The sequence below is a fragment of the Vanessa tameamea genome, chromosome Z, assembly GCF_037043105.1.
Source record: "Vanessa tameamea isolate UH-Manoa-2023 chromosome Z, ilVanTame1 primary haplotype, whole genome shotgun sequence".
NCBI classification, from domain to species: Eukaryota; Metazoa; Arthropoda; class Insecta; order Lepidoptera; family Nymphalidae; genus Vanessa; species Vanessa tameamea.
Window position 1 is genome coordinate 385,421 of NC_087341.1, and position 27,114 is coordinate 412,534.

A 27,114-nucleotide genomic window follows, 5' to 3' on the forward strand; every position below is an offset into this window, starting at 1 on the left:
ATATTAGTCATTTTACACACTAAGTCATCTTGTAAGCGTAAGGGCAGAGGGGCGCGCCTTCGTGATTTAATTATACAATCGAAGCTTGTTTTGGTGTTGATAAATTACATTATTATTCAATTAATTTTTGTTTCGAGCAAATTAAAGTTCGATAACTTTTTCTTACAGTAAAACGTAAGGCTATTGAGAAATAATAAATTGAATTGAAATTTAAAAAGTGTAATAAACTATATAGTATAATAGTATCAACAACTAGTCTTTTTAAAAAACTTTGAATTCATTAAAATAGCGTTTAATACTTTTAATTTTAAACGATATTCTCAAGCGTTTGCTGATCACTTGCTAAATGTTTTATTCATAGGTTTTGAGGGGAGGTTTTTTACAGTGACTGAAATTGAATTACGTAATTATAATAAAGATGTAATATAAAAGTGGATTGACCACGTTTAAAAAGTAATATAATAAAATTTATAATATTTATTCAATTATATATAACCAAAAATAATAAATAATTATCGCGTAAATTTTATTATAAATCTATGAGAGCTACAAGATATAAAATTTGAACAATATCATTGTGTCAACACAATATGTCATTAAAATTAAATACCTAGTAATTTACTTTTACTTCATAAACGTATTTTATGCAAAATTATAAAAATACTTGCTATTATTATTTTTGGTATGGATAAATTTTATAAAACAGTATTTTTTAAAATCTTAAAACGACCTAGCAACACTATCATTTTATCTGTGACGTTTTCACGCGAAGTTATTTATCTACCGGAGTCCGGAGACAATTTATTTTATTACATTGATTTTCTATTGTGTATAAGTGATAACGTTTATATCAACCTAGCTGAATTAAAACTCAAAACAAATAGCAATAATTCTTATTCTTAATATAAAAATGTTATATGTTCATTTTAGAACTGCCCAATGGCCGTATCGTTCGAGTGTCAATAATCAATGTTTGGCCGTGTGGGATTAAATCGAAATGTTTCTATTCAGGAATGTGATTATGGACTGTTTATGGTGGAGGAAATGTTTACATCTGTTGATACTGTTCATTTTCTTAAAGTTAAATGTTGTTAGCGGTGAGTATTGAGTTATACATTTATGAGGCATACGATTACACATTATTTATGAGGCTGGACTTGCTCTCGACACATAGATTTTCTTGACCGTAACTTAAAAGCAGGCAAAACTTAAAGCAATCAATTCTCATTTTACCGTCACAAAATTTTTATCTTCTATAAAATCTAAACAGATACAGACCAACGAATTTCGTTTTGTACAAAAGTAGCAATTGATTTCAAGTATGTTAATTCTAAATGGTTTGAGATATACGTTTAATAGATTACATTCAGTTATACATTAAGAGAAACATTTTAATTCAATCACATACATCACTAAATAAGACAGTTGATCAAGTCACCATGTCACAGCAGTTTAAAATGATGTATTTCTTAAAACAGGGCTGAAGTGTTACTGCAACAGTGACAGCCCTAGTTGTCCAAACTCGACATGTGAGACGGATGGATTTTGTTATGCTTCATATGCTCAGGACAACGGAGAGCCCAAACACACCTACCAGTAAGTAGAATACATTGCCACTATTTTGTTTTATATAGTTTTGATTGTGATTATAATTTTTCTTAAAATGATCTGGGGTTCATGTAATCAAAATTACTGACTGTACCTTCTACAAACTCTCCAGTTGGGTCCATATCATATCTTTCAAATACTAAATTCATTGTAAATCTGTTAATATGATGTTTGTAAAATGCACAGTGCAGATGAAATAGTTGAACATATGTTTTGAGGTACATATTTTGACAAAATAAACTTCTCTATTTGATAAAATCAATTGGCAAAACATCAACACAAATCTCCATTAGTTTAGGTGGCTCTGAGGTACAAATTTTAATCAATTTATATCAAACCGTTGACTTGTGTAGAGAGGTGGCCTTAAGCTGTATGCAAAGAAATGTAGCCTTCCCTCCAGACAATCCAATCAAATGCAGACATCCAAGAGCCTATTGCTGTAGTAAAGATTTCTGCAATTCTGATGTGGTTTACCAAGAGAAATTCTATAAAGTGCTGCATGCGTCATCCATGGGTAAGATGTACTGCGCACTTGTGGGCGTGTGATATCGACTTGACAATGCAAATGATGAGTTTGTTTGATGTACTCTTAGAATATAATTGCCTTGCCATTTATGACCTCTAAGTTTTGTGTTGAGATGCCAATATTCTAACAATATGCTTCCGAGTTAGTGATTTGAATATGTACCTACTAAGCGAGGAGATGACTCTCGAGCCGGCCGACTCGTACCTAGTATGTTTGAATGATGTGCCGTAATCTTAACAAACACTATTTTCCGAGTGTGCATTGGTTTTGCTTTAACATACTAAACATAATGTATGGTGGTTCCACTTGCGGCGCAGCTGTATCGAGCTCAAAGCACTGATACCCATCGAGCACCCCTTCAGTTGCTCCACGACGAGAACTAGAAATGAGTCGGTGGTGATAAAATGTTGTAAGTCGCGTGACATGTGCAATCGAGATCTGCGCCTGGAGATACACACGAAGCCGCCAGGTAGGAGCGACGTGGAGGTAGCGGAAGTAGCGCCGGTAGCGCCCCGGTGCCGCTGGTGTGCGCGCCGCCGGCCGCCTGGCGCAGCGCTGGCGCGACTCCGGCCGGGCGGCGGCGCGCCTCGGCTTGCTAATGGCACACGCTGCATGGCTATTTAAATCTTTTTCGTTCTAATCGTACTAAATTTTCTTTTCTTATCTAGTACTGCACCGGCATTGATCACGCTGTAGGGCACACTCGAATTTACCTCAAACTAATTCAACGATTTGTGGTATAGATGTTGGCACCCGGAAACGATTTTTCCTCCCGGGGACAGACCCATTTGGTGCCGCGAAGCGGAGGCCTCAGATATTTTTTGCTGCGCCACGGACTTCTGTAACCGTGACTTCTTTTCAGGTACGGAAAGTGTAACGAATGTGTCGTCCGGGCGTCCATATGGGTAGCTTGGTATTGTGATGTCCGATGAGCATACTCCGATACTTGTGTATCTAATGGATAATAAACCATTGCATTTGAAGATTACATTAATCATCTAGTTTAAATATATACGAATCAGATGGTTGCAAAAGCATGGGCTTCTTAAAAACAAGTTAGAATGGGGGAAACATATAATTATTTACTTGTCACTTAGTTATAAAAATAGGCAAAGCAAAACATTTTGAATATTTAATCCAACCGCCATAAGTAGCCAATCGAAGTATCCGAGAGGCAAGTTCCTCATTAAGAAGCACACTTATTATAACCGTTATCGTTCCGACTCGTAATCATAAAGACGATCGTTTGAACGCTCTTCGAAACAGCTGGAGCACGCGACGTGAGTGATCTACGCCGGTATCTTCTTTTTCAGCATGACCTTATTTGGTACTAATCGCATGTTATAACCATCTACACACTCGAACACTTTGCCGTTTGAGTTTGCAGACGAGGGGTTATCGGGATGAAGGTTTCTAATCGTTTATAAACACGCTAAATTGTACATAACATATGTTGGGAGAAGCGATCCGATGCGTATTAATCTCGCAAATAATAAATGCACGGTAGAGCTACGCGACACGGTATTGAGGAATAGAAACGTGTTTTTGCTGGTGTGGTGGAAGCTGTCTGTTGTCTAGATACTAAACACTAGTTTTAGTTGTTTCGTACGCTTACTGCATGTGGGTGCACAGTGGTTCATTGGACATTTTAATTACTTTGTTGTTTTATTCGCTTTTTAATTTTTATTAATATGTTACTATTTTATTAATTAGCTATGTTAGATATGTGCCCTTCCTAAAATGTTGTTCAATTGTTCTTTAAATGAACATTTAACAATTGTAGTCTCGATTCGTTGTCAGCATTTGGAGCGAACGGAAACGCTCATCTTGTACGCATTCGTTTAATTTGAAAATAGCTCGCTCCGAGTCGGACCGATTCCCGTCCGCGGCTCACAATGTAAGCATTCGTATCAAGGGCGCCGGCCGCTCTTGAATATGGAGCCCCAGCCGCCGCGCTCCTGATATATATGCGCAATGTTTATTAATTCCCACAAGCTCACGGCTGGCAGCCAGTCGCTCGAGCCTGTAAGACTTCCAATGGCCGCCGACCGAGCGACCCTTTCTCATTCACTATCACGATAAAGTAATTATGAAACTAGCGCTCGTATTAGATGTCTCGCACGAAATGTCGGGGCCGGAATAATGTGTGTCTGTGTGTGTGTTAACATAAAGAGTCGAGTCCGACAGCGACTACATGGCAGCTACTTCCGTGGATCATGGGCCTCATGGTGCTGAGCGCGTGCGCTGCCATCAGCTTTTGGTGGGCGCGTCGTTCCCCAAAGACGATAAAGCGCGAGTCCAGGTCGCTATTCGCCCCGGAGGACTCTTTTTGCGAAACTCGCCACCCAATGATGACCGCTACCATACGGGATATGATCGAGTTAACCACTTCAGGCTCCGGCTCCGGTGAGAAACTGACCAAATCTATCTTTTAGAGCTAAAATAACCCAAATAGTTTAATCAAATCGGCTCCTACCAATTCCTATAATGTTTCATATTTTATGTTGATCTGTATTCGACTGAATCGTTACTAATGCCTTAATCTGCGTCAGGGCTCCCTCTGCTGGTGCAGCGTTCGATAGCTCGTCAGATCCAGCTGGTTGACATAATCGGCAAGGGCAGGTTCGGTGAAGTGTGGCGCGGTCGCTGGCGAGGCGAAAACGTCGCCGTGAAGATATTCTCGTCGCGCGAGGAGAGCTCCTGGTTCCGGGAGGCGGAGATATATCAGACCGTGATGCTGCGCCACGAGAACATACTCGGGTTCATCGCTGCCGATAACAAAGGTGACGCGACAGTGTCGAGCGTTGTGTTAATATGTATGAGCTCTCGCGAGCCGCACGGAGGCCTTTGTTACGATTACAATAAAATTACATTATTCACATTGTAGTCGCTTCGCTTATCAATTTATCTCGCGTTCCGAGGACACGACTCGACTTGGGCGACTCGTTACATTTGTAACGGAAGTATGAAACATAAGACTAACATATAACCGACAGACAACGGCACCTGGACGCAGCTGTGGCTGATCACGGACTACCACGAGAACGGCTCCCTGTTCGACTTCCTCAGCGTACGGACTATCGACGCGAACACTCTGGTGAAGATGGCGCAGTCCATCGCGACGGGGCTGGCGCACCTGCACATGGACATCGTGGGCACCAAAGGTAATGCCACGCAGTCAACACAGCCGAAGTGGCGTCCGCCGCGCTGTCGTTGTCTGGATGCTTTATATTCTCGCGAATTTATCTTTTCTGTGTATTGAATGGCGCGTGAGCTCCGCGCGCGCGGTCTGTGCAGACCTGTGCCTGCGTCGGTCGCCGCTGCCGCTCTGAAGGTCATAGCAACTTGCAAATATAATACTGAAACGCTGTCATAATTAGTATTCCAATTTTGTTTATTTATATTTACTGACAAGCTCCATCTAACTTAAAAATTATTACGATAAAAAGACTCAATTTTGATTTGATTTCGTGTGATATTCGTGCTCCCGTGATAATATTTGGAATTCTGACGCTCGGTCGATTCGCAAGTTGTCCGTCGTCCAGAGCGCGCGTCTGAACTAAATATTATGTATGTTTTTGTTATTTCTAAAATGCTAAAAATATCTTGCTACCTGTCTCGGCTTCGCACGGCCGGAGTTGAGTTTTTACATATTTTTTTTAATAATGCCAAGCGATTTGTCTCTGTTCCATGCTAATCTTCCAGACGCCTCATGTATTTTTCCCTGCATGCGTTTATTTAAATATATTGTAATGTCTTGCACTGCCGGCTCAAGTGATAAAACGTACGTTATGATTAAAATTAGTATATTATTCTGATAAACGCTTAGAGTTTGAAGTTTTCATTTATTATGTCACGTTTTTAATTTACGCGAATACGTCTTTATAAGTATAAGAAAATCGAAAAAGCTTAATGCCAGCAAAGCGAATGCTATTTTAATTGTTTGTGAACAAAATTCATAGTTCCAAATAAGTAGCTACTGGTAGGAGTTAGTTGTAACCGTTCTTAGCGCTCTGCGCATGCCCATGGCCCTGGGTGTATGGCCGTAGGTGCCGCCACTTGTCCGTTATGAATTCATTTCTTATCATATCTTAAGATACATCAACATTTATACAAAGATCGTGTCTTAAATTAAATTAATTTGCAAACATTTCATCCCAGACGGGTTGTACTGCTACAGCTTTGTTACTAATGTAACCGGCGCGAGGGACAGAACATCTTAGACCTTGCAGCGTCTCTGTCGCTTAAGATAATTTCAGAGCGCTTATTCCAATTGCCGCTTCGCAGTTTATGTCATGTTTAAGCTTGTGTGTGTGTGTAACTGCGTATGCGTGTACAGTCACAACTACAACTATAGTCAAGCCGGTCGGTATAACGTCTGCATATATCATATTTACTGCGGGTTTTATTTTGACTTGATTAGAAAATAAAATGGCACACGAATCATAATATATTAATGAAATATATTGCATATCCGCATAGTTAATAAACAAAAATAAAAAATAAGTAAAACCGATTCGACTGTCAAAATTTTGAAAAAAATAACTAAATTGTAATGAATCGTTAAAATACGATTTTGATTCGAGTCTTTGATTACTGAAATACATCAATCAGACTCTTGTATATCAATGTTTTAGTAAATATATTTTTAATTTTAGTAAATAGTGAGTTAATTAATGAATATAAAATATATTTTATAATTTCATATTGCGATTGAAATGGCGAAACATATAAATGCGTTACATGTACCGCGATGGCGAAATTATTTTTGTTTTGAACATAATATATTATTTTTAATATTAATGTATGGGATTAATTGTATTTTTTTACTTTTCCAACTTAAATAGACTATGACTGACTTGTATAGATATATAAAAAGTCAATTACAATGTAGCTTTTTGAAAAAAAAAACATTTTAATAAACGCGCCACAGCACACGCAACTATAAATAATTATGTGCTCATATCGGATGTACACAGGAAAGCCGGCGATCGCTCATCGAGATCTCAAGTCGAAGAACATCTTGGTGAAGTCGAACCTGACGTGCGTGATCGGCGACCTCGGGCTGGCGGTGCGGCACAACGTGTCCAACGACTCCGTCGACGTGCCGTCCACCAACCGCGTCGGCACCAAGAGATACATGGCGCCTGAGGTATGGCCTTATTATCTAACTGAAGCTCGGTTGCGGTCTTTACTGTACTTTACATTCGCACGTGTCCGTTTCTTTAATACGTCCGACGAGTTCTCGCCAGTGCGTGAGCGAGTGCCAGATACGTATATAACTATGTATGCAAGGGCAATTTTCATCGCGACGCCCATGAGTTGACCAAGGATGATGCTCTATTTTACTGATACCAAACAACAACGATGAAATATGAAATTCCCCTGCAATGATCAATCAGGTGCTGGACGAGAGCATGGACTCGCGGCAGTTCGACCCGTATAAGAGATCGGACGTGTACTCGCTGGGCCTCGTGCTGTGGGAGATGGCGCGTCGCTGCGGCTGCGCGTGCGACGACTACCAGCCGCCGTACTACGACTGCGTGCCGCCCGACCCCGCACTCGAAGACATGAGGCGCGTCGTTTGTCTCGAGAGGCGGCGGCCCGTGCTGCCCAACCGGTGGCACTCCGATCCGGTTAGTGCCTCTGTATTATTTACATACGTATATATTGTAGCCTGTCCCTTTGGCCGAGTGGCATGGCACAAGGCCGCAGATCTCGAGGTTCTGGGTTCAAAGCCCAGGTCGGGCCGACAAAAAGGGTTTTTCTATATAATTTCTCAGGGTTGTTAAACCCGAAGTCTAGAAAGTCACTGCCGTGTCTCGGAAAGCGCACAGGCTGTTGGTCCCGTGCGTAAACTCTTTTCAGACGTGTCGGGTGTGCCATCCCATCGGGTTATGAGGGTCCTGCGAAGTCGGTTAGTCTTTCTTGAGCTTCACCACCGTGACCGAAATCGGTCAAAGCGACTTCATCGTTATATTGATGCTTAGGACGTTCTCAATTAGACAGCAGATGGCAGCGCGGTCAATGTCACGAGTATAATTTATGCGAGTTAACTGAGGATAGACAATGCTATTTGATTAGAATGCAGACATTTTTACCGCAAAAACATAGGTTAGAAGATTGTTGTAGATAACCCTCACTTGTATTCAGGTCCCTGCTGAACAATAAACGACCTCGCTTTCCGATCCGATCCTTTGCCGATCCACTGATAACAAAGGTCGAACCACGTGTGACCCTCGCGGTTGTGTAACAAAACAAAACGAACAATAAGACTGGTTCGAACGTACTCACGGCGAACCAGAACGCCCTACGTTTCAACCAGCAGCTCATTACTTCACGAGTACCCGACCGACTGGTTAGCAACGAAAGCTTCGTGATTAAATTATATTTCGAGTTTATTATTCGAGTCACATTCAATTAAAAGTTCAGTCAATCGATTGCAGTGTTATTTTGTCGCGAACGAATAAGGTTATTTTAAAATTCTTTTCAACTTCACATCGGTGATGAAAGGTACACACCTCATACCTACTACCTCAGTATACATTCACATGATGCACGTCTGCGCAGGTGCTGTCGGCCATATCGAAGGTGATGAAGGAGTGCTGGTACCAGAACCCCGCGGCGCGGCTCACAGCGCTGCGCATCAAGAAGACGCTCGCCAACATCGCCACCGCCGACCATTTCAAACTATAAACGGCCCCCGCTACCGTCACCATCGACGACGACAGCATTCATCGCCTTCGACCATTCGACTTAGTCTATAGTGGTACCATTAAAGAATATAGATCTTTAAAAGTAGTTTAGTTGGGGATATTTTAAAATATTTAAGATGGAAAATTTTGACAAATTTTAGAAGTATTTGATGATGTAATTCTTCCGATAGAGTCGTGTGATATGTCTGTTATGATGAACGTTCGACGGTCGCGTCGACGTCGAAGCGACCGAACGCGTGCTCGCCCAACGGCGCCGGGTGGTCACAGGGTGCTTAGAAATTGTAATTGTTGTATTTTGTAAGAAAAGAAGGTATCCATCTAAAATTTAGATATATTTAACAAAATTAAAGATATTTAAAGTGTCTATATCTTTGAACGGTTCCGACTATTTTAATGTGAAATTGTATATAAAATATAGAGGTCGGGATTCATTTAAAATGAATAAATTTATCGTCGAAGAAGTGACCGTAGCCGGGGGCCCGGGGGCCTGGGAGATGGGGAGTTGGGTCGTGGCGAGTTTGGCGACGGCGCGTTCGGAGAGCGGTCCCGATCCTACCTCTTAGATTATATTCGAGTAATATCAAAACAAGCATTTATTATAGTAACGTGTTATGGACTTGAGGTTGTAGTGATATTTTTTCGTTACCAAGTACGTAGTTTTTAAAAAAAATTTAAGGTTCGATTTCGTTTATATAGTAATAATAATTGCGCATAATATACATTTTATGACGTATCGCATATATTTTTTCGATTTTTATTTTTGGATACTATGTTTTCTGTGATAGGACGTCATCGCAGCTACTGTTGTAAGTCTCGCGCGTCCGCCGGCGGCGCGAGTTCGGTCTTTGTTATACGATTTTATTTTAATTTTAGTTCGTCGAAGTTTGTACCAAATTTATTGCAACGTTATACGTCCTCTAGCGGGGGGCTCGCTCCCGCTACGAGGGTTCTGTACCTTTGAAAATTGTTAATTATTAGTAATATTATGTGGGTGAGATTCATTGAGGACTTTGGTTTCAAATTTTATCATATGTATAGAGCCCCGCGTCGCGCCGGCGCCGCGCCCTCGCGACCGTCATACAAAAAAGGCGACGCTAAAATATTTTTGAGTCTTTTTATAAAAAAGTAACTTCTATTTCTAAAACAATACTCTTAAGATTAACTTCATATTCAAAACAACGGTTGTAATAATGAATTTGTATACCCGTGTCGCGACTCGCGGCTGGAACTCGTGTCGGGCGCGGTAGGCGCGTCCGAGGGTGCGGGGCGCGGGGCGCTGTTGTTTAGGCGAAGCTGACTTAGAGTATATCGAGAGAGTGAAATTTTTTACATATTGGTTGATGAGTAAAATTGACATATTTTCTTACTTGTTCGGTAATCGTTTTTTCGGATATTAAGATATTTTGAATTTGTAAATATTAACGAGAGTTAGTCTACTATATACGATCTACTATTTGCATAAGAGTTTTTATAATCACGTAGATTTGATACGTTTATGTAACTTTTTTTACAGATAAGTATAGGGTTTATTTCTTTTTATATATATTTGTATAAGTTGACACGAGCGACCGTCTGAGTGTGAGTGTAACCGCGCCACGCGCTTCATTCGGTTAACACGCGCTCTGAGCACTACCAGGGTGGGCGTGCTTTAGTTTGCTGGATACGGCAACGATTTACACTTAGTCCTTTGAAAGAGTTCGTAGAGGTTCGAGGTGTTAACCGCTGTCGTCGCTTGTTGAGTTAATGATTTGCACCAATCCGCGGCCTCCGCGGCCACCTCGACTAGTATTCGACTAGCGTGCGTGACGAGCGTGACGAGCCCGGCGCCGCCCGAGCTAGCCGAGGCGTGGGCCGCGGTGTTTGTACTTATGAGAGTATACGCGTACTTTAATATCCTGTCCATCCAGCTTTATATTGTATTTTTTTACGTTTATTTGTAAAACCAAACTACCCTCGTGTTTTACACATTTTTACAGTCTTTATTATTGTGAATTATATTTTTGACTAAACATTGAACTTTGATATCTTTTAAATACTTTTGCGTTTTTGCATAAAGATTCTAACAAACTAGTTTTCGATAATATTGATATATGAAAATAATAGCAATAATGTGGTTGATCAGTTTATAGTTCACGAGTCTTCCAATCGAGATGAAGTTCGATATTCGATTTCGACAGTAAAAATAAATTCTAAAATAAAAACGTAACCTTCTCGCTGCGCGGGCGCACGATAGCATGTAAGGGTAGGCGGTAACTTTGCATCACAGAGTTTAGGCAGCTATTCTCGAAGCATTATCATATTGCGTTTCGTGTTCTCCCGACCGCGGCAACCAAGCAATACGGGATCGAGTGATGTGAGTTCGGTATCGATGTCTGTGCAGAGGTATTTATCGCATTATATATCAATCACGTGAGCATTTAGTTGCCTTTCAGAATTGTACTCAAGAGTCGAAATATACATTATTGTATTATTATTATAAAATATTACTTTAAGTTTATAAATATTTAAAACGTTTCGTCGCCTTACGCCTTAGTCATTAAGGAATACGTAATTAGTTCTTTAGCCCAACATTGACATAGGGAACTGTTATATTTTAACTGTATACGTTACTTAGATACCGCTGTTTTGTTTCGCGGCAGTCGCCGGCTGGCGGCACTAGTCGTTTCCGAAAGAGCGATGTGTTGTGTATAGATGATTCTTGTTGAAAATAATATAAATATTTGAAAATGTTGACTAACATAGACGTAAAGCATCCAGCAGGAACATTAATTGTAATCGTTAGTTTATACGCTCCCGCGGGCACAGAGACCACGGAGCCCGCGACGTGACGACCATATCATGTTTTGCGGTCACGGGATATTTATTATTATTAGGAGTACGAGTACGAGTACGCAGATCGCGCTTCAGGCGCATGCGCCGTCTGGGGAGCCAGTACCAACCAATTCTCAGTCGCGTAGGTTCGAGCCCTTGTATTATATGTGATCGTATTGTTTCCTTACGTAGCCGTACGTGTGCGATACTTGAGCGATGTGCTTTTAGATTAAATGTTTGGCGTTTTGTGTTGAATGCGAACATGATGTGAATGTGGATATTACATTGACGACGCGATTCCTTTTAATATTGTGACTTGTTTCCGTTCGGCGGCACATGCCAGTAATCACATTAGATGTTAGAAGGGTGGACGTCGATGAAATTAGATTTTAGTGCGTGTAAAATTTAGTCTCTTCGCGATTAAGATCTAGATGTCTTCGGTCCTAACGAGTAATGTTAACGCGATAAATGATTTCTTACGTTACAAATGTTTCGAGGGCAGCAAACGGAGAGCGGCGAAGTCGTCGCCGGGTCGGGGCGACTTCTGTTGAATGTTAGATAGAGGTGTAATTATAGATTTCATTCTTATTCATTATTATTCTGCGTTATTCTCGTAATATTAATATTGAGAGTTAAATAATTTAGATTAGATGTAGGTCGAGTTGTAACGTTCAGGCGTCAGAAGCGTTTTGTGTCGTTTTAAATGAGTTTCGAGGAGCAATACCGACGAGTACAAGACGACACGGTCGTATAGCAACAGCAATAAGAAGCGGCGGCCGCACGGGCCGGCCCGTCGCCACGCGCGGCGTGACCCCCCGTGCGACTCGCCTTGTGTACCTACCATTATTTAATTGTCGCATTACATAAGATTTATAAAATTGTTTCTGGAGTGGTATAATTAATTTAATAAAATAAAACAAGTGTTTTTATATTTGGTCGTTTTATTTCACCCCGGCTCGGACTATGTGGAATGTGGATATCTGGATCGGGTAGCTGGTCAGAGGGAGGCACGCGTTTTAAATTAATGATGCGCCTGTTATTGTGTCTACGGCTGCATAAAATTAAAGGTTTTTTTTTAAATACATATTCTGTAATATTATGTTTGGTCCAAAAAATATGTTACGTATTTGTGAGAAACTGTGATACTTAAGACAATAAACAAACACAAATTCCTTAGTTACGCTCGTCTGCATTGGCTAGTAAAAATTAACCAAAAAAGTTTTCCGAACCGGTTACTACTTTGACTGTCCAAAGAGTAAGTATTCAACTTAATAAAAAAAATTAGCTTACCTACTGTCGATTGTAAAAAAACAATTATGTAATTTATTTTTTCTTTTATAGTCAAATTTAATATTTATTTGAACCTTTAATAAACTGTAATTCTTGTGTGGAATCCATCAATCCTATTTTATCATGTCGTAATATATATACTCATTATAAATGCGAAAGTAACTGTCTGTCTGTTATTCTTTCACGGCCAAACCGATGCGCCGAATTTGATGAAATTTGGTTCGAAGCAACCTCGAAGTCTTGAAGGCTTTTGATGCCCAACACCTGGCTAAGACGAGGGTGATAACTAGTGTCCAGGAAGCGCAATTACTTGACTGTTCGCAAACTACATTTGAATATATCAATTAGTTATAGGCATACATATTACATACATCTGTATAAGGTTATAGAAATTAGTTTGTGTTGTTTGAACTGATGATGATACTGAGTCAATTTTAATGAATTTAATATCGCTCTCCTTTAACTAAGCGATCAAAGTTATATTTTTCAACTTAGTAAAGTAATTTTAGATTTTCCATTATTCTCGAGTTATTTTAATAATAATTTAATGTCAATCTGTACAAATGAAGGATTTGTTTTAAGTTGCTATTGTTTTTTTATATTCTGTGAGAAATAACAAGCGATTAAGAAATATAGAAAATGTTTATTAATACCAAAAGGTACATAATATAAAATACATAATTTCACTATTTGACATCTAAGTTAGCAGCAACAAGAAGATTTAATTCAAATTTATTTTTTGAACATAATTATTCAAAATAGTAATTGTTTCTTTTTTTTCATTAGTATCATTTGTAAGTTTGTGCTAATAACTCTATTCTAGTCTAGTAAAAGCAATCAATAATCATTGAATCTTAAATATTATTTATCATCTATACATCTCTTACATACTAGTAAAAATAAAGTCTACAAACAAGTTAAAATCAGACAAAACTGGACGGAGGGGTTGCAAAATAAAGTTTGAAGTTTAAGCATATGAAACCTTCTGCTCATAAGCTTCGTCTTCATTCCAATATTCTTGGTCTGCGAATGTACTGTGCCGGAGCTTACACCAACGAGCCCCAAATCTCAGTATCAAAATAATGACCATCAGTACAAACATTGAAAGTATGGCAATGGCGGGATACATCATGAGAAAAGCCATCTTATATATCACTTTCTCTTTTGTGCAGTTCGAGGTATTCTTGAGAGGTTGTCAGGGGCTGCCGTGAAATTGAAGCTGCTACTTCTGAACCGTGCCTGTGAACTTCTTGGTAATCCTCACTGTGGAATGGATGCACGTACTGAACCTGTTGGTATTGGCTCTCGAGTTCAGTAAAGTCCAGTGGTGGCTGTTTGTGTGGTGTTGCCGACCAAATAGATACAATCCAGCGGTTTCCTATACAATAGATAAAATTTCTAAATTAGTATCACAAGCATACAGTACAAATAATATTAAATCATTTAAATTACTGCCAAGAATAGAGAGATAATTCACCCGTGTGTCGATCCAGCCAATAGTCGGAGTATCTGGAGCAGCAGCACACGACGTTCAAGATGAGCAGAGCTCCGAATATAATCGAGCAGATCGCTATAGCGATATAAAACGGCGTGAAGTCGCCCACTTTAGAAAGAATTGGATTTATAGCTTTGTATGTTCCATTCCCTGTAAAGTAAGCGTGAGATTCATATGCCGACATTTTCGTATTAGAACCTGCCGAAGAAAAAATATGCTTCAGGGACTACGCTTCAAAACACCCAAATACGCAATATATAGACTGATTACAGCGAGTTAATTATGAAAAAATAGTAACACAACAATAGACACTTTCATATTTAGGGCGTGGTAAACAAAACTATCCGAGAAATTGAACTGAATTAACAAATCGGATGCATACTTCTATATTGAATGTATAAGAATAATCACAAAAACACGATAAAATATTACCTTCTATTTGATAACTTAAAGCTTGTTTCACTATTTCATGTAACGCGACGGTTGCCGTTTTCCAACTGTAAAGTGCAAATTGACAAGTGACGCGGGATGCCGATGTCGAACGTCGTTGTCGAATGCTTGAAGCGGCATTAGTCTATGGTCTTACTAAAGTCACAAACTATAGTTTAAATTTGAAACGAATAATAGAGTTTAGTCTAAAGATACTTGGAAATAATGTCAAATTAACTAATTAAGCTGTGTTAATGTTCGTTATTAATAAATTATTTAAAGTTTTTCGTTTAAGTACTTTCTTAAGAATTATTGAAGTAAAATTAATCATTGTTACTTAATTATACTTAGTATATATTTTTTTTGCAATTTGAAACTGTTGATATATTAATTTTATTTCTACCTAACCCTTTGCATTACTTATTGACAATAAAATAATTCTATTTTTACATATAATCCTCATATGACCAGAGATTATATATTTAAATCATTTAATTACGTGGAATATGTAACAGTTTTGTATTGATGTGTAACATAATATTTCCTCTTACTTTCCTGCAACCTCTGGGAGTAATTTCGTGAAAAGGAACGGAAGTGTGTATCAACAAAATTGGACTAAAAAGAGAAGGAAGGAATGTTAAAAATGAACAACTTTCAAACCAAGTTTAGTAGGTACTGCGTTTTCTTGTACTTGATTTGTATTATAACTAATTAATAATACAATATATTAAGTAACGAAGTTTACTTAGTGGTAGGGCTTTGTGCAAGCCCATCAGATATTCTACTATATATTCATTTAAATAAAATAATAATATATTAAAGTAAGCATTCATAAGGATTTTTGACTCGTGATTTTACAGAATAGTACTAAATGTAATTACAATTAAGTGACAGGTGGGTTTTCACGTCGTTTCTTCATTAGCCCTAAAGTCTCTTCCGAAAATTTGGGTTGGCCGGAGTGTGGACTTCATCAGACTTCATCATTTGATATTCAGAGCGCCTCGGATAAGTCCGTGATCACTACCGGTATTGAACCTGTTGAGCACTGAGACGTCTCTGAATATATGCCTCTTGTCCGACATGATGAAGTCGATCTCATTTTTGGTCATAGTGTCGGGGCTTTGCCACGTCCACTTCCTTTGGGGCTGCTTCTTGAAGAAGGAGTTCATCAAGAAGAGCCCCTCCCGTTCGATGAAATTGACAAGCATTTGCCCCCTATGATTTCTGCTTCCAAATCCATGGGGTCCTACTACCGATTCGCTACAATTCTGTACTCCCACTTTAGCGTTGAAGTCCCCCATGACAACGTTGTAGTGGGTTTTCGTGGTGGAGTGGAGGGCCCTCCATATGTCATCGAACATTTCCTCCACTTCATCGTCCGAGTGTGTCGAAGTCGGTGCGTACGCTTGCACCACCTTGAGGCTGTACCTCTCGGTGAGCTTTACAATGAGGTACGCTACCCTGTTCGACACACTGGAGATTTCCATAACGTTGTTAGCTAGGGACTTATTAACCAGAAACCCAACGCCACCTTGGGATTGTTGGTCTCCCTCTCGGAAGTACATTAGGTGGCCCGATTCGAGGGTTACGGTGTCCTCTCCCTCTCTACGGACTTCACATAAACCTAATATGTGCCACCAAATTTACCCAAGTTCCACCTCGAGTTGCGCTAGTTGCGAGTCAAGCCGAAGCGTGGGTCCGTTGTACGTCGCCAGGGCCAGTCGGTTGTGGTGGTCTCCCGCCGTTACCATCGTCGCCACCATGACGAGGAATAGCGGCACCGACGGCAACTGGGGGCCGTGGCTTACTTATGTTCAGCATTTGTAGGTATTGCCCATAATAGCCACGCTGGGCAGGCGGGTTGGCGATCGCAGGACGCAGCTTCTCGGTGACGCTGCTGCCCGTCACCGGCCTGTGGTATTTAGCTACGCTTATTTTTGATGGTTATACCGCCATCAGTCGGTCGCCAGAGCCTCGTTTGCTGGTCGGCAGGATGCACCACGAGCAAGTGAGGTTGGCTTGGGGCGATAAGGTGTAGTTTGCGCCCCCTTACATCCCATATTTTAGCACCGAGCAGCTATTCTTAGTACCTTTGTGTTCCGGTTTGGAAGGTGAGTGAGCCAGTGTAAATATAGGTAGAACTGGCACAAGGGAAATAACATTTTAGTCCCCAAGGTTGGTGGCGCATTGGCGATGTAAGGAATAGGTTAAATTTCATACGGCGCCAATGTCTATGGGCAGTGGTGACCACTTCTAGCTCGGTGCCTGCTTTTTCGTAAATCTACCTACCTACCTATTTTCCCTACTTTTAAAGATTTACGGAATCCATGGTGGCTATTGGACATAATTTCTAACATGGTGTTACAGACCTGATGGTAGCACTTAAAAATTAAACAATTTGGAATATTGCTTTTTTAAAAATCCAATGATACAGTTTCAATTTAAATTTGGCCATCCAATGACTCAGGTATCCACCTGTATTAATTATAATTTAATTAGTTATGCTATACTACGCTATAAATATATATTTTGCACTTAGAGCTCGCCGCCTTATGATGATTCTGATGACTTTGAAGACAGCGTAATGGGTTACCAGGTGTAATAAATAATAAACAATATCACATTTATTAATTCATTGTTATTTACACATATATTTACATTTATAATAAATACACAGAGGAATAATGAAAACACAACATACAGATTGTCTTAACACGGTTGAAAGTCTTAAATTTATTGCAGTTGCATAACTAATGACGAATACATACAAATAGACGTGAAAACACCTGCCACCTTGAAAGTTTAAATGAAATTTGTGAAATACTACGAAAAATAGAAAGAAGAAGTTATGTCAACTAGCATGTAGTTACAGAAATAAGAACGGATCCTTACACGATGACAGGCCCTTGGTCATTGACACGACGCGCCACGCGGTAAATAGTCAATTACTGTAGTCATAGTTCGCAATGCACTACGGAGTTTTAACATTTTGTATTAAATTCTCATTTGCACTGACATTTCAAAGGCAACCTCGAATGACTCCTAAATTAAAAGATTCAAACTGTACATAGCATAAAAGAGGTTCACGTCATTTCCGTAAAATTTTTACTTAATTTATAAAATATTTAGGAAGAGATCGAGTCAATAATAAAAAAACATTGAGTTACTTGAAAGAAAGAATAAATTAATTGATTGGATAGATTTATGATAGCTAATTAGTCTACTATAATAATTATTTTAGATAGATATTCGTATTTATGTACAAAAACGTATTAGACGACGTTTGAATATAAAAATTACAATGTCCATTATTTATCAGAATTATTTAACAATTACATATAATTAACATAATCGTACGTTGTGTTTAGGGTGAGATTCGAGTTACAATATAAAAACTTATTCAATATAAATTAGGCGTAAGTGTGACTATCTTTGTTGAATTCCTGCGCGACCTGGAAATAAATGGTTCACATTTTAGAATAAAATTATGTCGTTCGAAATGTTTCAATGACTGGTCATAGTGAATTAAAATTAAGCAATCCCTTAGTAGCAATCAAATTTATTTATTTAATACTGTTTACTATAAGTAAGCTGATGGATTACCAATGAAAAATCGGCTTAGCATTTGCCCTGGGACGACAATGGCCTGACACGAGTGATATGTTAAGTTCTCTCTTTGTTTCTCTTATCCACTTTTGTTGAAGTTTAAATGCCAACGTCAAGGGATTGTGTATTAATAAACTTCTATATGCATACAACACACACGTACTCACCCGGCGCTGCTCCGCTTGCCGGACCTCGACTAGTGCCCGTCTAGAGTCCTGTTTACTGGAAACCGATCATTTGCGATCATTATGACAACAAATAATATAAGTCGCCTAGCACTTATAAAATATACAAAATTATTTCGCTCAGCAAAAAAAAAATTGCGCGCGCGAGCAAGGGAGAATATTACCCATTTTAACATTATTAAAAAAAAAAATGTATAGATATAAATTCGCATCATTCGCATTAGAAAGATCAGTCATTTGCTCAGTTGTCAGTTGCTCTTATACGAGGGCTGATGTACTATCGTGGTGACGGTGAGATGGTACTCACAGCTCTTCCTGTCCGCTAGTCGGTTCCGGCGCCGTTCCCTCGTCAGCGGCCGTCGGTTGGTGGTGGAGGAGAGCACGAGGCTCTCGATTATCTCGTCCTCCGGCGCAGTTGTTCCGCTGAACGGGTGCAACATTTTACTTCATTAATTCACATATTCCAATAAGAAAAGTCTATGACAACATATTGTTGTTCTAATTAATAATCGTTGACTAAATACGTTTGAATAATTTTAAAAAAAATCGTCATAGTATTTAGCTGTGTTTAGGAGTCTGTTTAACTTCAATGAGCATTTTTAGACTAAAGTGATTTTTTTTATATTTTTGAACTTTAATAATATTTAATAAAACCCCCACTCATTATGTAAGCTGATCCGTCTACATCGTCTATAATAAGGTGTATTGGTACTGACTTGCGCGGACGCATGGCCGGTTTGCGTCGCGAGTCCATCAGGTCTCTGTCGGCGTCGCTCTTCAGCAGTTCCTTGAGCGCGCTGTCCGCCATGTGCTCGCCCTTGCTCGCGTAGTTGCCCACCTGTGACATAACCACACGGTCATACATATTCAGTGACAAGATTTCCTATTACGTCCTAATCCCCACCTTCCCAGCCCTCCTCACCCGTTACGACGAAGTATCGTATAACACATAAAAATCTTACGAGTAATATATACAACCAGTTACATACAACTTTAATATGTCTAGTTTTCGTTTAAAAGCAAATAAAGTCCTTGGATACATATATAAGTGTGATGTTTTCAATAGGAATGTCTTGTAGTCGTATTACACGTACGTCAATGATCATCTTTCCTCTGGTCTTATTTCTCTCGCGATGGTTGGCTCTCTTTTCCAGCTGCTGTAGCACCCTCTCGCGCGTCGTGCGGTACTCCAGGGCGAACTCCGCGATTACCTTCAGCAGCTCTGAGGGTCTGGTCTTGGAGACGTCACCCACCGGCACGCCGAGGTAGAGCAGGAATTTGTTGTATCTGAAATTAATATTTAATCTAGATTTAGACACCGGTCACTAATAAGCATTCCATCGTAAAGTTCAATGCAAAATTTTTATCGTCAATTTAGAACCAAAAATAAAACTTTAAATAACATAAATAAAATCATGAACACGACACGGACTGCAGGTCTGTGAAGACAGTACAACAAAAATAAAAATAAATATAGTATGTTGCGAGATTTGAGTTCCTTTTAATTTTTTTGTTCCATTGATGTCAGACTTACCGGGAGTCCTTTGAATCATTTTCTCAAACAAATACCCAATTACCTGCTCATGACCCGCTTCTTTACGATGCTGAGTAAAATTATGCGCTCCGCAGCATCAGTGAGGAACTCGTTGATCTTGGTCTTGAATATCTGCGAGCCATCATGTTTAGCGACCCTCTTCATGTGATCCCAGGAAGCTTTGCAGTCAGATTCCAATTTAAGGAGATTTGCGCTGAGCACTTCGAAGTCAACCTTTGAAGCGCGTATAACAGGACCGACCTAGCAGAATTCGCATATAAATTGTAAAATGCTTAAAATATAAATAAAAGTAGAATTTCGTTTAAATATATGTTTCTGTAGATATAAATTATTGTTTTATATAAAAAGTCTCGTGTACCTCACTAAAGAAGTCGGTGGTGTCCGGGAACTTCTCGATGATCATCTCGCAAATATGGTACAGCAGTGGGTGCTTATGAACAGTATCTTTAACCTCCATCACCTTAGAGAGATACTCCAACCGGAATCCCTTCACCTGATTACCGTTCAAGAAGCTGCCTACAGATCTCAGTGTTGAAAGGATTACTTTAAATGTTTTATTAGCTTTCAGCAGTTCTATGCCCTGCTTTAGATCCATTAGAGGTTCTGCTATTTCTTTCTGTAATGTTATATACATCACAACATATTATTATGAGAAAAAACAATAGGTCGACAAAAATATAAATATGTTTACGTAATTTTAGTATACAATTTGTTAATTTCTCACCTCTAAATTATCAAAATCCAGCTTAAAGACCCAAAGCTTAAGTCTGGACGACAGCTCATTAATAGAGGCCAGGGTCAGGAGAAACTGTTCCGCACAGCCCAGAGGTAGATCGGGGTTTGCGAACTGGAATAATTTTTAATAAATTAATAAACAACCTACATATATATATATATATATATCTAATAACAAATTATATTAAATGGAACACACCTGTGCCTCTTGTATTTTGACCTTCTCTTCGTGTGTGGGGAGCATTGTTAGTAATTTCTCGATCCCCTCCCGGCCGATGACTGTCGCGTCCATCTTCATTATCGCTACCTTGATGGTCTGCGGTGTAGGCAACTTCTTCATGGCTATGCTGATCGCGTTCGATCTTTTTGTGTCCAGAATCAGGTTTCTCTTTGGCTCCATAAGTTTCTATGTTTGTAATTGAATCGTTAATTATATATACATTATGATATATTCTAAATAAATTTAAAGAACATAGGGTCAGTAAAGGTTGCTCAAAATGACTTTTGATTTACAATTTATATAGAAATTTTATAAGTTTAAATTTTTACACTATTTAAGAGTTTTATATTTATTTAAATTCAAAATTTTTTATAAGATACACGAATAAATAACTTGGAGTTACTTACTTCCTGTTGCGTCGAAGAGTACGATCGGTTACATGAAAAATAAAAAATATAGCGGTTATTTCAGAATAGAGTTGGACAGTGATTGAGTAGTAGTATAAATACATATCTTCTAAAATATTAGAGATATCGCATTTTCTCACTGCACATTTTCGCTTTACTTTTGTTTATTTTAATTAATTTCATCGTTTATTTCATATTTTTTCACATTTTAATTTATCTGTTATAATTTCGCTAAGTCCTATCCGTTACGTAGTATTACATTTTTTCATATAAAATTTTTGTTCGATTTTGACCGCAATTTTTCGTGAATCCTACTCGGATCCACCCCCAGATCATCGCCCCGCAATCGTTTTCTCGATTTCCGCTCGGGAAATCGAAAAAAAGGAATTTCTGTCATTTGGTATATTGATTCAGATGACGGTGGCGGTCCTCACGAGGAGCGGAACGGGGCCCCCCCTCTCACTCATCGAGAGAGGCTCGGGCTACGTAGTGGTGGGGTGGGGGGAGTACGTTGTCGTCGGTACGTCCTTCTCCCCTAACCGTAGCTTCGCTGAGTTCGAGACCTATCTCGGCTTAGAGCTGAGGCCAGGAAGGCCAGGGAGGAGCTTCTGGCGGGTCTCAATCGAGACCCGTGGGGGCGCCCGTACCGCGGCGTACGCGGGAAGTTCCGCACTCAAGGCGCCCCCGTCACCGAGACGCTGCCGCCGGAACTCCTCCTGCGCCTGGTCGAGGAACTCTTTCCCCATCCAGGCGAGCATGTCTCTCCGCAGATGGCCCCCCGCTCCGTGAGCGAAGACGCAGTGGCTCCACCACTGATCACGGAGCGGGAGATGGAGATGGCGGGTCCGGATGGGGTTCCCGGGGGTTTTTAGTGCGACACCCTGGAATTCCTGGGTGCAAGGCTTCGGGAGATGTTCGACGAATGCCTGTGCAGCGGGCAGTTTCCGAAGCCTTGGAAAGAAGGGAAATTGGTCCTGTTGCCGAAGGAAGGTCGGCCGTTGGATTCTCCTTCGGCATACAGGCCAATAGTGCTGCTGAACGAGACGGGCAAACTCTTCGAGAAGATCCTCGCAGCCCGTCTCGTTCAGCACCTCAAGGAGGTCGGTCCAGGTCTCTCAGAGGCTCAGTACGGGTTCAGGGCGGGCCGGTCGACGGTCGACGCCCTGGACGCCCTGAAGACTCGGACGACGGAAGCGGTGGCCCGGGGGCAAGTCGTCCTGGCGGTGTCGCTCGACGTGGCGAACGCCTTCAACAGTCTCCCTTTCGAGACGATACGGGAGGCACTCCGATACCATGGGGTGCCGACCTATCTCAGGAGGCTGCTGGAGGCGTACCTCCAGGACAGGGAGGTCCTCTGGGCGGGGGTCAATGGAAGGTTGGTCCGGCGTCGGGTAGGCTGCGGCGTTCCACAGGGGTCGGTTCTCGGCCCAATTCTGTGGCACGTCGGTTTCGACTGGTAAGTACCTGCACGGAATAGCGCGGCGGGAGGTGTCACCCTCCTGCCACGAGTGTGGTGCGCCAGTCGACACGGCGCACCACACCCTGAGTGAGTGTGCTGCGTGGGGGCCCCAGAGGCACACCCTGGCGGCGACTATGGGCGGAGACCTCTCGCTGCCGAGCATCGTCAACGAAATGCTTGGTAGCGAGACGTGCTGGTCGGAGATGCGCTCCTTCTGCGAAAACGTGATGTCGCAGAAGGAAGCCGCGGAGCGGGAGCGGGAAGAGGATGCCGCTGCAGATCCGCTCGCCGAAGACGACCGGGGAGGAGGAAGAAGCGCTACGCGCACCTTCTCCCCCCGCCTCAATAGGCGTCGCAGGGACTAGGGGGGGTGTCAGTACCCCGAGAACCCCCTCTAGGTGTTGGAGGCCCGCATAGGCGGGCCGACCGTCAGGGTGTCACGGTAGCATGCGCAAGCGATCCCGTGGCGCCCGCCGAAAGACGGAGAGGGTGCCGCTGGTTTTTTAGTGGGTAAACCAGGCGTACCTGGGCGCACTCGGCGTTCAGGGCTCCGGGGAGTCCCACACACCCCCCCACCTTCCATCACGTGGGGGAAGCGCGTAATGCGTTTTTCCAGCGAGAAAAAAAAAAGTAGTATAAATACATAAAATTTCATTATATTAGAAAAATACAAAACTATGGATATTAATTTTTTAAAGCATATTTTTGATGTGTGTTTTAAAATGATCTATTTAACTCACCTTGATTATTAAATCGTTGGTTCTGGACTCGAAGAGGTGTTCTAGCATCGCAGTATCCAAGCTGACCTCTGGCAGGTCGTCCCAAATGAATCCCCCTATTTTGGGTCTGGCTGGGGGTGGCACGGGGTTCTCTTGAATTTCCCGCCAGAAAAGTTTTACTGTCTTTTTGTTCTTCTTTAACGTTGAACTGTTAGAATCATTTAATATGTCTGATTGTGATGTCATGCTTGGCAAGTTTTTGGGTAAGCTGAAGAAATTGTTTGGTGGAGGTGGGGGAAGGCCTAATGGCGGGAGCATGTTAGGTGGAGGAGGGGGCAATAGGTTAGGTGGAGGAGGAGGGATAGCATTCGAAGTTGGTGACTCCATCTCCTCATCTGAATCGTATCTGAGATCTGAAAAATCCAGGTCACACGAGTGGAATTCTCTGTTGATGCAGCCCTTTCTCAACTCTTCCCAGTGTAAATCATTTTCTGATACTTTAATTTCGTGTAGTTTTGTACTTTTCTCTATGGCTGGACTTTTTATCATTTCTGTGAAGTTGACGTTTATTTAGAAAAAGACGATATTTAGACGTTTCGGAATCTTTGATCAAAGTTAGATTGCAAGATATAATTTAAAAAAATATATATTTTACGTAATATGTATCAAAATCTAAAAGAATATAAATAGTTTATAAAAAGATTTTTAATAAATGTAATTAATAATAACCTTTAGATGTTGATTTGGCTAATTCTTCTTTGGCTTTCGATACGATTCCTGCCATTTCGGAGACCCTTATAGGCTTCTCTTCCGTGGAGGGAGTTAGGGGACTTGTCAACCTCTGAGCAAGGTCTTTAATACTGTGCTCTCGATTCAGCAGGATCTCCCTGTCATCTTTTGGGTCTGGGGAGAAGTCTTGTCCGGCCCTCACCGTGGACAGAATATCGGTTGTGTTGACGCTGTGACCCAAAGTCCCATTCTGGATCCTCTGTTTCAATCCGGTTGTGTATCTTTGGTTTCCTAAACATAATACATTATGATAGGGGTTGTTTGTAAATAAAAAAATTAAAATGAATTGAATAAAAATTATAGTAACGGAAAAATGGAAATAAATTTAGCGAAAAACATGATAAGCGCAAATTAGTGGGTTAGCGAATGCACAAACCATTCATCAGAACTTCCGGTATGTAACTGGGTTTGGTTCTGTTTGTATAAGTCATCTCCTCCTCTTGTCCATTGACGTCATTGGAATTGTATATGACGGTACCATTAACTGTGCCGTTTATGGTGTATTTTAAGCTCGAATTAGTGAATGTGCCATTGGTGTTTGTGTAAGTTCCGTTATTGTTGTAGGTACGATTCGGGGTCCACTGGTCGTTCTTCTCAAACAGCCCATTGTAAATTCCATTCGAGTTATTCAGCAGTTCTTGCTGTTGTATAATGTGATGCGCCTGTCTTGCGTACCTGTCCCTTCGCCTCTTGAGAACTGAGCTCAACTCTTTGTTTTCCTTGGTATCGATAATGGCTGGCAGGTACTGAGGTCGCGGTGTGCTCATTATGTTGTCTGGTTCCACCTGGACTGGCTTCGCTGTTGATTGTTAGTGAAATGCGACGTTTAAGGCATAGTCAAAGCGAATGCGAAAAAAATAGACATCGATTATAACCGGAAGTTAAAGGACATGAAATGTAGTCAAGAAATACACTCAACAGATTGAGCATGCAAGGTCACACGGAGTAAAACAATGCTATCTTTAACTTTCCAGCGCTTACCTTTCTCTTTGACTTCTAGTTTCTTGGACTTGCGTCGTTCAGATGGTTTCAGGTTTAGACTTCTTCGCCTCAGTGAAGTTATCACAGACTCATCTAGTTGTCTACGAAGTGGAGAAAAGAGTTTGTTTTTAAAATGACTCATATGAAATAGTACGAAATATTGAATATTTTTGATATTTTAAAAGCATAAAAGAGTCTGAGTGAGCAGTGGATAGCGCTGGAGGAAATTGGTGGTCGTCATTAGAAGATACTCGTTATATATAAGGTCCACTTTGCTGAAGTATAACCTTACAAGATAATTACTAAAATACTTATTTGTTATAGGTCTATTTAATTACGAAGACGTGCTCACAACGTTAAATGATCGCTGCTTAATAAAATAAGTTTATCAAATATAACTTAATTTGATTTTTTTTGCTGTGTTTAGTTTCTGTCGTCTCACGCTAAGATTTATAATAAGCACGAGCGTCTCTCAGTCATAGTAATGCACACCGATAATAATTGAAACTTGATGGGCGACTCCGTCGTGAGTGAATAGGTAGATTATTCTAAATAATTGTTAGCACGGTTTTGTTACATACTTGAGCGCGGTTCCAGTTTCATCACCATCTTCATACAGAAGCACAGCTTCGAATATTTGCAATTGCCTTAGGAGATCTAAGTCTGTCCCTTGCTTGGACATGTACAGCTGTATGATGTCATCGATTCCCTGGTCCTGCAGGGAGTCCACTTGGTCGTAGTACATGTCTCTATCGGGCACATTATTGAGGCATCGATTAATCAGCGTTGTAGCGTAAATAAGGAGTTCCGTGTCGGATGCATCGAAGTCTTGAAGGATTTTCATTACGTTTAACCACGGCTGTCTGCTGTTGGAACTATCTACGGCGGTGATGGCGTCGATGAGGATGAGACAATTTTTCTCCGTGTATTCTACAAAGACTAGAAGAAGTTTGAGAGCAGTTTTGACGACATGTCTGAACTTGCTGGAGATGAGGGAGTATAGCCACTGGACGCAACGCTTGTGACTCATGACGCCGTGCATGCCGTCGACATAAAGAAGGATCTGTAAAATAATATGATATTATGAAGACATACACAATAAAGGTATCGGCACGATTGATGATTGATGATTGATGAAAATTTGCACAACTGCCTAAAAGTCAACAAGAAAGATCTGATGATAAGATGATGTATATATATAGAATATATATATATATAGAAACGGATACCTTGACACAAGAAGAATTTACTGACTTCGCAGGGTCGTTATATGCTACGTTACGTACATACAACAACAAAATATAATGTTGTTGTAAATATGTATATTGTGATGTAACAGTGAGTATTCCTACTTAGTCTGTAGCTTCAAGTTTATAAATAGACCATAGTGCTCTCTTTTATAAAATAAAAACTGATTTAATATCTGTAGCCAAAAGTAATATGCCTTATGATATATAACTATGAAAATAACCAAAATAAACTAAACGAGCGGTATCAATATCGGTTAGTTGTCTAACTTTCCTAACCGCGTATGCTGCGGAGCTGAGTCTTCCAGTAAGGGACCATTAATGAGGACTCCAGTG

The 27,114-nt window shown here is 40.5% G+C and overlaps 3 protein-coding genes across 7 annotated transcripts in view; 1 reads left to right on the plus strand and 2 right to left on the minus strand.

Annotated features, from left to right (window-relative positions):
* The first annotated feature begins 745 nt into the window (after positions 1–745).
* LOC113403973 (TGF-beta receptor type-1) lies at positions 746–12,592 on the plus strand. Of its 3 annotated transcripts, none has more exons than XM_064220535.1 (9): positions 746–1,097; positions 1,479–1,596; positions 1,962–2,122; positions 4,307–4,540; positions 4,687–4,917; positions 5,131–5,298; positions 7,114–7,286; positions 7,537–7,770; positions 8,705–12,592. In XM_064220535.1, exons 1-9 carry the CDS (start codon positions 998–1,000, stop codon positions 8,828–8,830), a joined length of 1,545 nt encoding a protein of 514 aa, XP_064076605.1. In that variant the 5' UTR covers positions 746–997; the 3' UTR covers positions 8,831–12,592. The 3 variants fall into 3 exon arrangements, with proteins under 3 accessions (XP_064076605.1, XP_026500460.2, XP_026500461.2); XM_026644675.2 differs by lacking the exon at positions 1,962–2,122 and adding an exon at positions 2,452–2,603; XM_026644676.2 differs by lacking the exon at positions 1,962–2,122 and adding an exon at positions 2,878–2,996.
* Positions 12,593–13,574: 982 nt separating this feature from the next.
* Wrm1 (wurmchen 1) lies at positions 13,575–15,010 on the minus strand. The gene is made up of 3 exons (XM_026644686.2): positions 14,879–15,010; positions 14,429–14,644; positions 13,575–14,329 (listed from the first exon to the last, which is right to left on the minus strand). Exons 2-3 carry the CDS (start codon positions 14,628–14,630, stop codon positions 14,097–14,099), a joined length of 435 nt encoding a protein of 144 aa, XP_026500471.1. The 5' UTR covers positions 14,631–14,644; positions 14,879–15,010; the 3' UTR covers positions 13,575–14,096.
* A 3,115-nt stretch (positions 15,011–18,125) lies between these two features.
* Positions 18,126–27,114, minus strand: part of Fhos (Formin homology 2 domain containing) — a 78,585-nt gene continuing 69,596 nt past the window's right edge. Inside the window, exons 6-20 of one of the 3 annotated variants that reach the window (XM_064220270.1) lie at positions 26,113–26,594; positions 25,532–25,632; positions 24,927–25,349; positions 24,491–24,781; positions 23,783–24,312; positions 21,584–21,586; positions 21,156–21,362; positions 20,946–21,068; positions 20,580–20,837; positions 20,244–20,461; positions 19,761–19,953; positions 19,383–19,504; positions 18,974–19,089; positions 18,649–18,703; positions 18,126–18,327 (exon numbers count right to left, since the gene is read on the minus strand). In XM_064220270.1, the coding sequence (XP_064076340.1) occupies positions 18,678–18,703; positions 18,974–19,089; positions 19,383–19,504; positions 19,761–19,953; positions 20,244–20,461; positions 20,580–20,837; positions 20,946–21,068; positions 21,156–21,362; positions 21,584–21,586; positions 23,783–24,312; positions 24,491–24,781; positions 24,927–25,349; positions 25,532–25,632; positions 26,113–26,594 (3,093 nt within the window). In that variant the 3' untranslated portion in view covers positions 18,126–18,327; positions 18,649–18,677. Of the gene's footprint in view, positions 18,328–18,648; positions 18,704–18,973; positions 19,090–19,382; positions 19,505–19,760; positions 19,954–20,243; positions 20,462–20,579; positions 20,838–20,945; positions 21,069–21,155; positions 21,363–21,583; positions 21,587–23,767; positions 24,313–24,490; positions 24,782–24,926; positions 25,350–25,531; positions 25,633–26,112; positions 26,595–27,114 lie in introns of those variants that run through there. The other 2 variants (XM_064220268.1, XM_064220269.1) reach the window with 2 other exon arrangements.